Raw genomic sequence first — 13,001 nt, 5'->3', positions numbered from 1 at the left:
GGCGTCCATCTGCCCCCTGCCCCGCACGACCTCCCCTTCTCTGAGGTGGGCATGGCGTCCATCTGCCCCCTGCCCCGCATGACCTCCCCCTCCTCTGAGGTGGGCACGGCACCCATCTGCCCCCTGCCCCGCACGACCTCCCCCTCCTCTGAGGTGGGCACGGTGTTCATCTGCCCCCTGCCCCGCATGACCGCCCCTGCCTCTGCGGTGGGCACGGCGTCCATCTGCCCCCTGCCCCGCATGACCGCCCCCTCCTCTGCGGTGGGCACGGCGTCCATCTGCCCCCTGCCCCGCATGACCTCCCCTCCTCTGAGGTGGGCACGGATCCATCTGCATTGGGCTTGAGGGCAGGTGTGACTTCCTCCTTAAGTTTCTAGACTCGGTTTGTCCTGGGCACAGGGGCCGAGGCTGCCTGAGGCCAGGTGGTACCTTGCACTGAGGCTGTGGATTGATTCAGCAGGTTGTCACATCTAGTTGGTCTTTCCATTGATCCCATAAAAACTTAAAATAGTGTGAGACAGAGGAGAGACACCCGCAGACCTCATCACACGTGGGAAAGGTCAGCTTTCTCTCCTGCTCCCGGCGGTCCCCTCGCTTGGGGAGGGTCAGGACTAGTAGGAAGATGTCAAAAAGTCAGTGCTCCCCTGAGAGGGGGGAGGGGCCTTGGGAGTGGTCACCCGCCGCTGAGTGGGAGGGGCGACCAGGCCAGAGGAGGAGGGCCTTGCTGGGCCTCACACGGCACGTGGTGGAACTCCAAGACCAGCTTCCCCCGAAGTCCCACTCAGGGGTCAGGCTCAGGCGGGAGACGGGGAGGGGCCGACCCAGACTGTGAGGGAAAGAGGGCGGTGACCCCAAAAGCGCTGTCACCCGTGGGGCGCACGTGGGCATTACCTGTCTCACAGCGCGGTCCCTCGAAGGGCTCCGCGCACAGGCAGGTGAAGTTCCCCACGAGGTCGACGCACGAGCCTCCGTTCAGGCAGGGGCCGGAGTCGCACTCGTCCACATCTGCGGGCAGCGGAGGCGGAGCTGGGCTCCAGCCAGCCTTGGACCACTGCCTCGTGCTCCGCCCCATCCCGCCGCCGGCCCCGCCTCGCGGGCGCGCCGGCCACTCACCCGGCCACTCACCCGTCTCGCAGGCGTGGCCCGTGTAGCCCGCGGGGCACACGCACTCGGCGGAGCCACTAACCACCTGGCACCGGCCGCCGTTCGCACAGTCTTTGGCGTCACATGGAGATTGTGCTACAGGTGCGGGGAGGGTGGAAGGCAGTTGGAGTCCTGCGGTGGCCCCGGGGTGGGGGTGGGGGTGGGGGTGAATCTGTCAGGCGGTGGGGGGGGGGGTCCTGGCCAGGGCAGTCCGGGCCCAGCCCACCCGCGCTGAAATGAAAGCTCATCTAAATCGGGTTTTTTTTCAGCACAGGGTGTGGGTGCGCTGGGCCAACTGTGACAAGAGCTTTCTCAGAGCGGGACTGGGGGGTGGGCACCAGCTGAGAGATTCTTCCCAGCTGGGAGGGGGGACACAACCTGTGGTGGAGCCTTGGAGGGTGTGCAGTGCCCAGGGGCGCGGGAGGGGCCGCGGTGGGGGAGCTGAGGCTGCTGCAGGGACTCAGCCCCCAGTCAGGGTGGAGCGAGGGGCGGCCGGCCGGTCTCTGTCCACTCTCCACCCGCCCCTCACCGGCTGTGCCGGCCTTCCTGCCTCCCTGGTGGCCACCGACCGACCACAGAGCCGGGGTGTGGTGGGCACCTCCTTTCCCAGCTTCTTGCCTGTCCCCAAAAGACTCAGTACAGGGACCAGATGGATCCTGATGAACCTGCAGCTCTCCCTGGAGTCGTGGTGCCCCCCCAGCTCTCCCTGGAGTCGTGGTGCCCCCCCAGCTCTCCCTGGAGTCGTGGTGCCCCCCCTAGCTCTCCCTGGAGTCATGGTGCCCCCCAGCTCTCCCTGGAGTCGTGGTGCCCCCCCAGCTCTCCCTGGAGTCGTGGTGCCCCCCAGCTCTCCCTGGAGTCGTGGTGCGTGCCCCCAGCTCTCCCTGGAGTCGTGGTGCCCCCCCCAGCTCTCCCTGGAGTCGTGGTGCCCCCCCCAGCTCTCCCTGGAGTCGTGGTGCCCCCCCAGCTCTCCCTGGAGTCGTGGTGCCCCCCCAGCTCTCCCTGGAGTCGTGGTGCGTGCCCCCAGCTCTCCCTGGAGTCGTGGTGCCCCCCCCCCCAGCTCTCCCTGGAGTCGTGGTGCCCCCCCCAGCTCTCCCTGGAGTCGTGGTGCCCCCCCCAGCTCTCCCTGGAGTCGTGGTGCCCCCCCCAGCTCTCCCTGGAGTCGTGGTGCCCCCCCAGCTCTCCCTAGAGTCGTGGTGCCCCCCCCAGGTGTGAGGTGCTCTGGTGGCTGAGGTCTGTGGGCAGCAGAGGACGGAGCTCAGCTCCAAGCTGGCCTGTGACCTGGAGCAAGGAGGGTCCCGAGAACCTGAGCCTCGGCTGTGCGAGCCCTGGGGGGCGGGGGGGGAGGACAGAGTCCATCCTATCAGAGCATCTGGGGTCCAGGATTCCAGGGTGCAGCAGGAAGAAGGTGGGTGTGGTAGGGGTGGGGTGCTGCTCCACACCCCACAGCTGGTCTGTCCGACCTCAGAGGCTCTCATGTCCCTGTTCCCTTGAAGCGGGTCCCGGGGCCAGAGGCCTGGATAGCTCCTGCCATACCCAGGCCCTGCGGCCAGTTTGGCCATGACCCAGGCACTCGCCTATTCCAAGTCCTATTCCGTGGTCTGAGTCCCGGAGCCCAGGAGGCCCGAGGACCGTGGTCAGTGCTTCTGCCCAGCCCCTCGGGCCTCTCTGGGTGGCCCACGTCTCCTGCCCAGCCCCTTGGGCCTCTCTGGGTGGCCCATGTCCTCTGCCCAGCCCCTCGGGCCTCTCTGGGTGGCCCATGTCCTCTGCCCAGCCCCTCGGGCCTCTCTGGGTGGCCCAGGTCTCCTGCCCAGCCCCTCGGGCCTCTCTGGGTGGCCCATGTCCTCTGCCCAGCCCCTCGGGCCTCTCTGGGTGGCCCATGTCCTCTGCCCAGCCCCTCGGGCCTCTCTGGGTGGCCCATGTCCTCTGCCCAGCCCCTCGGGCCTCTCTGGGTGGCCCACGTCTCCTGCCCAGCCCCTCGGGCCTCTCTGGGTGGCCCAGGTCCTCTGCCCAGCCCCTCGGGCCTCTCTGGGTGGCCCAGGTCCTCTGCCCAGCCCCTCGGGCCTCTCTGGGTTGCCCACGTCTCCTGCCCAGCCCTCTGTGGCATGGCCACCCTGACGCTCCCTCCAGGCTGCCAGCTGCCCCTCGTCCGGCCAGGACCACCCGCCCACCCTGCAGCGAGAGGACCGTGGGGGCCCAGGAGTCTCCTCCTACCTGTCTCACAGGTGGGTCCCCTGAAGCCAGCCGGGCACCGGCAGCTGAAGCTGTTGATGCCGTGTGTGCAGGTCGCCCCGTTCTGACACGGGTGGGAGGCGCACTCGTTCACATCTGAAAAACGGGCAGGCTGGGGCCTCAGCGGAGGAACTAGGCTGGGCAGCTCCACTGTGCCGGGGTGGGGGTTGTGTGGGGTTGTGGGGACAGCACAGCTGGCTCTCCTGGGCCTCACCCCGGGGGCAGGGGGCTCCGAGGGGCAGCCGCAGCCCCTGCCTAGTGTGCTCACGGGCAGGAAGCCACTGGGATCCCACACACTCCCCCCTCACTGTGAGGACAGAGACCCTTGACCCTGGGCTCTTGGGGTCACTGGCTGTGCTCCCAGGATTTCTCCAGAGCCCAGTGCCTCCCAGTGGGCAGTGCCATCAATGAACTCACCCAAGTGGCACCTCCTCCCTGTGAAGCCCGAGAGGCAGGAGCAGGTGTAGGAGGGGTTGCCTGTGACACAGTCATCAATGCACTTGCCGCCATTGAGGCACGGGCGCAGGGCCAGGCACACGGAGGCTGCGGACACAGGAAGGGTGGGCAGTCACCCCGTCCGCCTGACCCAGAGGCTTGCTCTCCAAGGTATGGCTGTGTCGCCGACTTGCACCCATTCCCTGGTCTGCACAGGGGTGCTCCGTACAACTGCCACCTGCCCTGTGCCTCGGTTTCCCGTGGAGTCCGTTCTCTAAGCTGTGACTGGCACAGCGGAGGGCAGGCTTCCCCAGAACCCCTCAAACCCATAGTCCCTTCTTATCCCGCTACTCTGCCAGCTTCCAAACTTGTCCGAGGGACCTGAGGACTCCCGGCCACATGGGAGACACAAGCGCCCCTCCTGGGAGAGAGGGATCCCTGTGCGAAAACCAAAGGCCGGGGCGGTGCGGGGCGGATGCCCTCAGACCCTCTGGGGGTGGCTGTGGGCTGCCAGTGCTGCTGCGGATGCTTGCAGAGATCAGGCATGCCCTATTTCCCTGTAAAACCAGGCCTACGCTCAGTTCCTGTGCACACGCCCTCCCTGGGCCTGGCCAGGGTGCGAGGCTGCCCCCCCATCCCAGCTGGTCTCTCCCCGAATTGATGTGCAAGGAAGCAGCCCTTCCCGGTGGCCTTGTTCCCGGCGGGGCAGGGCTGGAGGTGAATCCTCGGGGGCAGGTTCCGGCCTCACCTCATAGCGACCCAGGCTTGGCAGGACCTTATCAAGTTATCAAGTCTCAGGAGTGTCTGTGACTGGCAGAAGGGCCACACACCGGTCTGGTCTGCAGCCAGTCCGGCCCCCCACCGGTCACGCGCTCTCCCCTGGGTGGACCCTCCCCCTTTGCTGTGCGTTCTGAGCCCAAAAGCCCCTGGGTCCCGGGACCCTTGGGTGTCCTTCCCCCTCCTGTCGGGCAGATGCATGCCCGGGTTGTCAAACGAGCAGCAAGTCCCAGCAGAAAAGATGAAATGGGGTTAACAGAACACCTGCCTCCCAGGCGGTCCCGGGACCCAGGGACCCAGGGCGCCCGTCCCGGCACAGGGAGGAAGGAGGCCGGGCTCCTCCTCTTTGCACCGCGAACAGTGGGCTTCACCAGCCCCGCAGCCGAGGCGCGAAGGCCCCCCCAGGGGAGACAGGCTCAGGAGCCAGCTGGGGGGACAGGAGCCGCGGTGGGCGGGGCCGCGCGCAGCCCTGGGCCTGGGGCGGGGCTGGCGCCCAAGTCCCCTCCCGCCCGCCCGGGCCACGCTCCCAGGCCACGCCCCTCCCGGCGCCCGAGCCGCTCGCTCGGTGCTCTTACTTGCATGGGCGCAGCCCCCCACGCGCACCTGGGCATCATCGATTCTGAACGCCCAGCGCCCGGGCACGCCCACGTTGGTGCTGGTCTCCACCTCCGCCATGTCCGCCGTGCGCGAGCCGGGGATGCTGAAGTACCGCCGCCCATCTCCCGCGTTGAAGCCGGCCTGGTGGGTGTGGAGAGAGCGAGCAGGTGCGGCCCGGTCCGCAGGACTCCCTAAAGGTCCTGACACCCGCCTCCCCGCTGGCCGAGGTCTCAGAGCTCATGTGGGAGACAGCCTTGTAAATCGGAGAGCGCTAAGATTCAAGGGTAACCTTCCCACCACCCCCACGTGGTCCCTGCCAGGGTCAGCAGACTCCTAGCCAGATCCTGACGGCAACCAACAGTTCCCCTGAGCCGAGGACGTGGTCGGGGCTGGCACCCCTCAGCCCCTCCAGTGACTCCCTGCTGGGTTGTGGGTCTCCGGTAGGGTCCAGGGGAAAGTGCTCCCTCGGGGGAAGAGATGGGGGGGTGCACTGGCACTTGACCACGCCCTCCACACCTAGGATTCCCTGCTGGCCCAGGTCCTCCGGGCCACCACCCTGCCGGATCTGGGGACAGTCAGTGCACAGAGATCCCAGAACCCACTGTCCCCGCTGTAGCTGCCCTGCGGAGCCAGGAGGTGTGACCAGGACAAAGGTGCCTTTGGCTCAAGGATGTCTGTGGTTCTCGGCTGAGAGAGGGCTCGTAGCACCACACACTGGCCTCGGCACAGTAGTGTGTGTGTGTGTGGGGGGGTCTGCCTGCCTCATCAGCTCATGACAGTGCTGGCAGTGGGGAGCAGGGGTCCTACCTGGGCTGCAATGCCCCCCAGGCCAGTGGCATCACCCCCGCTGCTGGCGTGTGTGCCTGTGGTCCACGTGATGGATTCATAGTTGAAAATGGTGAAAGAGAACTTGCCGTCGGTGATGAGCACAGTCTGGAAGGTGTTGACCTGCCAAGGAGGGGGGCCTGAATAGGGACCTGCCTCCCTCGTTCCCCTCGTCCCCACTCCAAGGTGCTGCCCCATCCACCATCCCTACACACTGGCACAGGCCAGCACCCCCCCCCCCCAATTTGTCTGGTGAGTGAAGGAAGCGCACAGGGAGGTGCTGTGGGGCCCACGGCCACCAGGAGCATCCACTGTCCCCTGTGGGGGATGGGGGAACAGGAGGTTCACGCTAACTCGGCCAGAGCCACAAAAAAGCCTCGAGTGAATAGGATAAAAATGTAAAAAGAAAAGGGAAAGATAAGCAGAGGAATCAAGGAAAAGTGGTTTTAAAAATTGGGTTTTATGGTTTTCACAGAATTCTATCCATGAAAATGTTAGTGGACAAAGTGCCAGGTGTTTGAGAAAAGATCGTGAGACAAACAGGAAACTGATCCACAATAAAATTAGAACTTCGCATCACTAAGGAAAACAAAGTCTAATCAAGTAAGGTGTTGAATGAAACCCTTTAAGTCCTTAAACGTGACCAACGCGGAGAGCCTCTCCGGGAAGCTTACGCACGACGTTCGTTAACGCAAAAACCCAAAAAGGGACTCCTACGTTTGGCGACGAAAACTTCTGAGTATGAAAAAGTGCCACAAACTCAAACTGGATGCAGACAGCGAAGCGAAAACTGTATTCCCAATGTAAGCAGCGGGGGCGCGGCCGCCGCTGTTCAGATGAGAGCTGGAGGGATCAACGAGAAAACTGTATTCCCAATGTAAGCAGTGGGGACGCGGCCGCCGCCCTCAGGACGAGAGCTGGAGGGATCAAGGAGAAAACGACCGGAAAGATGATGGAGACCCGAGTCAGGCTGCGCTCAGATGCACCGCAAATGGAACACAGCCAGGAGCTAAGGCGGGAACAAAGTCAGCGTCGCTTGGAGCCCAGGGTGTGCAGGTTGGAGAGGACGAGGAGCGGAACGTGACCCGCGGGCGAGAGTCTGCGTGGGCGAGGAGCGGGAACGTGACCCGCGGGCGAGAGTCTGCGTGGGCGCATTAGCGTCAGTCTTCCTTCCGGAGACTCGGGCCAGGAGGTGACCTCACGGTGGACTCAGGGCCCTCACAGTGGACGCGCGCCGGGCTAAGGGCAGGCACCCTGGCCTCCAGGCCTGGCGCCGACTTTGAGTCCCGGAGCCGGGACTCTGGGCCGGTGTGCGGAGGTGGCGCCTGACGCAAGTCTACGCACGCCTGGTTTTGCTGCGTTTTGCTGCTGTTCCGTCTTTAGAAATGATAGGTCTGCTGTACCCTGCGTGGAGCGAGTGAACACACGAGTGATGAGCAAAGCAGCCTCATGGCTGCCGTGGAAAAAGCTTTAGTGTTTGGATGGAAGATCGGACCAGCCGCCACATCTCCTTGAACTAAAGCCCAACCCAGAGCAGGGCCCGAACTCTCCGCCATCCTGTGGAGACTGAGAGGTGAGGAGGCCGCAGGAGAAAAGGGTGAAGCAGCAGGGACGCCGTCTCCATATACACAGACGTGCAGGCGCAGCCGCTGGGGCAGGTGGTCCGGCAGGCCTAACAGATAATGAGTGACGGTGACTCCACTCCACAGCAGAATCTCACTGCGGATGAAACCGCCTCCTGGTGGAAGAAGACGCCTCCTGGGACTTTCACAGCTTGAGAGACCTCAGAGCCTCAGGGATGGCCGACTTCCTGGCTAGCGGCTCACGCAGCTGCAGCTTTATGCTCGCTTACCATCTGAAAATCCTAGGGAACCTTAGCAACGATGCTCAGTCTCCTCACCTGTGCTCCCTACATGGGACCCAACGCTGGAGACAGCACCTCTGGGCGCAAGGTGGTTTACCGAACAGCCTCCGCCCACTGTTGAGACTGCGACTCAGAGAAAAAGGATTCCTTTCTCAATATTCCCGCTCATTGACGGCACACCGGGTCACACGAGAACTCTGATGGAGGGGGACGATGAGATGTCTTCACGCCTGTGACACATCCGTTCTGCAGTCCACGGTCAAGGAGTCATTTCGACTTTCAACTCATATTATTGAAGAACCACATTTTGCCTGACCTGTGGTGGTGCAGAGGGCAGAGCATCTGCCTGGGATGCTGAGGACCCGGGTTTGAAACCATGAGGTCTTCAGCTTGAGTGGAATCATCAAGATTATCCCATGGTTGCTGGCTTGACGCCCAAGGTTGTTGGGTTGAAGCCCAAGGTCACCGGCTTGCCTGGAGCCCCCCAGTTAAGACATGTATGAAAAGCAATCAATGAACAACTAAGGTGCTGCAACGGCAAGTTGGTGCTTCTCATCTCTCTCCTTCCCTCCCTGTCTGTCTATCTCCCTGTCCCTCTCCCTCCCTCTCTCTCTCACTAAGAAAAAAGAAAAGAAAAACAATAAACACAATTCATAATGCCGAGAGACAGTGTCCCTAGCTGCCACGGACAGTGACTCCTCTGACGGATGTGGGCAAAGGGAATCCTTCCGGAAGGGTCCCCGAGCTAGACACCATTCAGGGCATTCATGATTTGTGGAAAGAGGCCAAAACAGTGACATTAGCTGGACCTTGGAGGAAGCTGACTCCATCACCCATGGATGAGTCTGAGGGCTCCCGCAGGGGAGGAGGTCACTGCAGGTGTGGACGCAGCAAGAGGACCAGAGTTGGAGCCCGACGACCTCAAGACCAAACTCGGACGGGCGAGTCGACTTTTACCGACGAGCAAAGAAAGGGGTTTCCCGCAGCGGAAGGGGCTCCCGCGCAAGTGCTTGCAGCCCGGGGTGCGGAAAGGACCACGAGGGACTCAGGACATCACGGAAACGTGATGGAAACAGCGGAGGGTCTGAGGGGACCGACTCCGGTTCTGCAAGTTCTGCCAGGAGGAAAACGCTCCGGAGCGGCCTCCCACGCCTCCGAGAAACGGTCCCCGAGGGGAAAACGCTCCGGAGCGGCCTCCCACGCCGCTGAGAAACGGTCCCCGAGGGGAAAACGCTCCGGAGCGGCCTCCCACGCCGCCGAGAAACGGTCCCCGAGGGGAAAACGCTCCGGAGCGGCCTCCCACGCCACGGGGAAGCGGTCCCCGAGAGGAAAACGCTCCGGAGCGGCCTCCCACGCCGCCGAGAGACGGTCCCCGAGAGGAAAACGCTCCGGAGCGGCCTCCCACGCCGCCGAGAGACGGTCCCCGAGAGGAAAACGCTCCGGGGCGGCCTCCCACGCCGCCGAGAAGCGGTCCCCGAGAGGAAAACGCTCCGGAGCGGCCTCCCACGCCGCCGAGAAGCGGTCCCCGAGGGGAAAACGCTCCGGAGCGGCCTCCCACGCCGCCGAGAGACGGTCCCCGAGAGGAAAACGCTCCGGGCGGCCTCCCACGCCGCCGAGAGACGGTCCCCGAGAGGAAAACGCTCCGGGGCGGCCTCCCACGCCGCCGAGAGACGGTCCCCGAGGGGAAAACGCTCCGGGGCGGCCTCCCACGCCGCCGAGAGACGGTCCCCGAGAGGAAAACGCTCCGGAGCGGCCTCCCACGCCGCCGAGGAGCAGTCCCTGGAGGGGAGCCCGTCGATGCAGCGACTTCACTGTCTTGTTTTAAGGACCTGCCGCAGCCGCCCCGGAGGGTCACAGCCAGCAAAGCCGAGGCAGAGGCCTTCCACCCGCAGAAAGAGAACGACTTACTGAGGGCTCGGAGGGTGGGCCGCATTATTACCGAGACGGTATTTTACGGGAAGGGTGCGTGAGCGATTTTAGCCACGATGCTCTGCCCTCCGCAGTGGACGGTCAGCATAACTTCTGTGCGAAACCAGGCGTGAGTCTCACTCTGCTGTGCAGCTCGCTCTTTCGCGGGGTCTGTGCGTCTTCCTACCTTCCAGTCAGCCACCGGGCCCCTCAGCGCTCGCCTCTGGGAAGGGGTGACCTCAGCGCTGGGGCCGCCAACCCCGGGCAACGGCCTGAAGGCTGAGCGGCCCAGGGCCGAGCACGGTGGGCACACGGGCGGCAGTCAGGGCTCCGTGCTGGGGGCCCGTGCACTGGAAGAGCCCGAGCTGCTGGACCGTCACTCCCTGCCGATCACCCTGCATCTGGGGGTGCCGCCCGGAGAGGGCTCCCCAGCCCCCCAGCCCAGACCCAGAGTCTGGCTGCTTGTTCTGCGAGCAAGGGGAGGAGGATCACCACCTCCCAGCCGACGTCTCGGGTCTGGAAACGGGCACTAAGCTTCCCTGTCAACTCCGGAGGCACCCTGGGCTCCCCCTCCTCGGTGGAGGGGAAACGGTAACTTTTAGAATGAGGTAAAAGAACATGCAAGAATGAAGGGAATGACCCTAATACTGTGGAGTGGAAAAAAACAAAAACAGAAAACAACAAGCACTCACAAAAGAGCGTGTTCTTGGCGGGTCTGTTTATTTTTATCTGTGGGTCAGGGTGCGCTAGGAAGTGCTCGCTGGGAGGGGTCTTCTGGTAGAGGAGTTATAGATTGTTAGTGTTTTTGTTACACATTGTTGATGAGAAAAAAACAAGACTCACAAAGTAGCGGCGGGCTCTGTGAACAGAAGTTACCCAGTGTGTTCACAGAGAAGCCCGTCTGTCTGCCCTGCCTGGCACACAGCACACGCGCCCAGCACCCACGGGGGGCGTCTCCCTCACACGTGCACCTGCGGTCTGCCTGCTTCCCTTCTGCTTCTGGCTCCTCTTGGCCGCTGGGGAGCCTCGCCACACGGCACAGCCCCTGTCCACCTTCACGGTCCTCCTGGGCCACCACTGGGGCCCTGGGCTCTAGCCTCAGAGGCCCACTGGGCTCGGGCCCCACCTGTCCACCTGCCATCGGGGGAGTGTGGGACGGGAACTTGGAACTGCTGTGGTCACTGCCTCCCCCCTGTGTCCAGTGTCCTGTCACCCTCCCCCCCCCCAGGGGCTGCTCTGAACCAGGCTGTTCCTCCATCCAAAGCCCCCACGTGGCTAAGCCCCTGCCTTCTGGATGGCGTGGCCATGCTGGGCGCTCTGGGGCACCTGGCACCTTTACCACATGTTCATTTTTAGTACCCCATGGGAGACCCATGTCCTGTCTGCTCTGTCCAGGGTCTGCCCCCAGCATTGCCCTGCAGAAACATGTATCAAATGTGTAAACAAACCACGTGGAGAACTCTGCTCTCTGCTCCCTGTGCCTCCTCTGTAGAGAGCGACCCCGTTGTGCGCACAGTGTGATCTCGGGAGGGGCAGCACTGTCCTCATGGGGAGGGACCCGCTCACAGCACTAACCACGCTGGGTACAGTGCCTGAGCTCACGTGGTGCTCTCTGTGGTGTAATCAAGGACTACAGCGGAAGACACGGCGACTTCCTGTCTGACCCTTTGAGGACGGCAGCATTCCCAGCGGAAATCCCACCGACACTTCACCACTTCTCCCCAGCAGATGTGAGCTCCGCTCCTGGGGTTTCTCTGGGGGACCGGGGTGGGGGTCGAGGCCTTGTGCTCCCCCAGCCGGGCTCTGTGGTCTTGGGGAGTGACTCCCATGCCTGAACCCCGTTTTCCCTCTTGGGCAGGGACCAGCAACTGCGGCCGACCCCCCTCAGCAGGGTGGGGGCCCGGGAGGGACGCCCAGGCCCGGCCGCACCTCCTCCTGACCCAGGACAGACACTCACGGGGGAGGAGGGGCTGCCTCCAAAGAAGGTCACGCGGTACCAGGTGGCGATGAAGACCCAGGTGGCGGAGAAGTCGGGGAGCTCGGGGAAGTAGCGTCTGACATCCTCCGTGGCTCTGCGCAGTGCGGCCGGGTCGGTGGCCTCCCGGTAGAATACGTCACCGGCACGCCGGTTGTCCACGTCGGCCCAGAAGGCCGCCACCACGCAGCGGTCCTTGGCGATGGGGAAGGCCACCGGGGTGAACTGGGAGACCTCCTTCAGGAAGGAGATGATGCCATTGTTGTTCACCTGTCGGGGCAGAAAGCCGGAGGTGGGCCGATGGGGTTCTGGTGGGCGGGCGGGCCAGCGGCCTGACGGCTCCTGGCCTCGGACACGGGGCCTCTCGGCCTGCTCCTTCCCCTCCGGGACGGCCTGTGTCCCTGATGCCCTGCAGAGTGCCTGGCCCTGGGCTGCTGCCCTGGGGTCCGGGAGCCCCCAGTGTGGGCCCTGATCTTGGGCCAGCAGGGCGCTCAGGCCCCCTCAGCAGCCCCAGCTCCTGGGTCCCGCTCCAGCCAGGGGCCTCAGGAGGACAGGGCAGGGTCCCAGCCTCTGGTCTGGAGGGTGGGGTGCGGGTGAGAGTGCCCACAGAGCTGAGGCAGGGGGACGCAGGGGCCAGCCTTGCCCGGGGAGGCCGCCAGGGCCTCGAGGACCAGGTGGGTCCTCTGTGCTCGGGGACACCAGGTGGCGGGAGCCCCAGCCGCCTTCTGAGCAGAGGAGGGGCTGCTGGACGGGACCGGTGACCCTGTGCCCCTGGCTGTGCGAGCAGGAGGTGCAGCTGGGCCGCTCTGTGCTCTGGGCTTTTACCTCGGCCGGGGCTCACGCCGGGGCTGACCTCGCAGGGTCCGATGGGTTCGTGACCACTGCCAGCTCCAGGCTGTCCCGACTCCCTCCTGGGGAGACTGGTGAGAACAGTGCTGCTGGAAAAGACCCTTAGAGCCTCCCCACAGGTGAGGGCAGGTTCCGCTGCCCGGACCAGCAAAAAGACCAATAAAGGCACCTCTCTTCTTACAGGCACCAAAGAACCACGGGAGGGCGGGAGTCTTGATTCCATGTGGAGGACGAGGGGGCTGGGGGGTCCTGGCTCTCAGAGCCCTTCCCCGCGTGACTGCGTCCACAGACTCAAAAGCCACAGCTGCGACTGTGGTGTGAGCGGCCTCGCAGCGGGAGAGAGGGACGTCAGGGCTGGCTCGGGCGGGCACCCTCAGGCCAGGTGGACCCGCGGGACGC

At 64.2% G+C, this 13,001-nt stretch overlaps 1 protein-coding gene across 1 annotated transcript in view; it reads right to left on the bottom strand.

The window, feature by feature from the left end:
- SNED1 (sushi, nidogen and EGF like domains 1) overlaps positions 1–13,001 on the bottom strand; it is a 66,081-nt gene that overhangs the window by 44,151 nt on the left and 8,929 nt on the right. The window contains exons 2-8 of the mRNA XM_066345918.1: positions 11,736–12,023; positions 5,989–6,129; positions 5,160–5,322; positions 3,790–3,915; positions 3,355–3,468; positions 1,126–1,239; positions 892–1,005 (exon numbers count right to left, since the gene is read on the bottom strand). Of these exons, the coding sequence (XP_066202015.1) occupies positions 892–1,005; positions 1,126–1,239; positions 3,355–3,468; positions 3,790–3,915; positions 5,160–5,322; positions 5,989–6,129; positions 11,736–12,023 (1,060 nt within the window). The remainder of the gene's footprint in view (positions 1–891; positions 1,006–1,125; positions 1,240–3,354; positions 3,469–3,789; positions 3,916–5,159; positions 5,323–5,988; positions 6,130–11,735; positions 12,024–13,001) is intronic.

This window comes from Saccopteryx leptura, chromosome 7 (assembly GCF_036850995.1).
Source record: "Saccopteryx leptura isolate mSacLep1 chromosome 7, mSacLep1_pri_phased_curated, whole genome shotgun sequence".
Lineage (NCBI taxonomy): Eukaryota > Metazoa > Chordata > Mammalia > Chiroptera > Emballonuridae > Saccopteryx > Saccopteryx leptura.
Note: the sequence above shows the minus strand (reverse complement) of the source record. Positions and strands in the feature narration are given on the sequence as shown.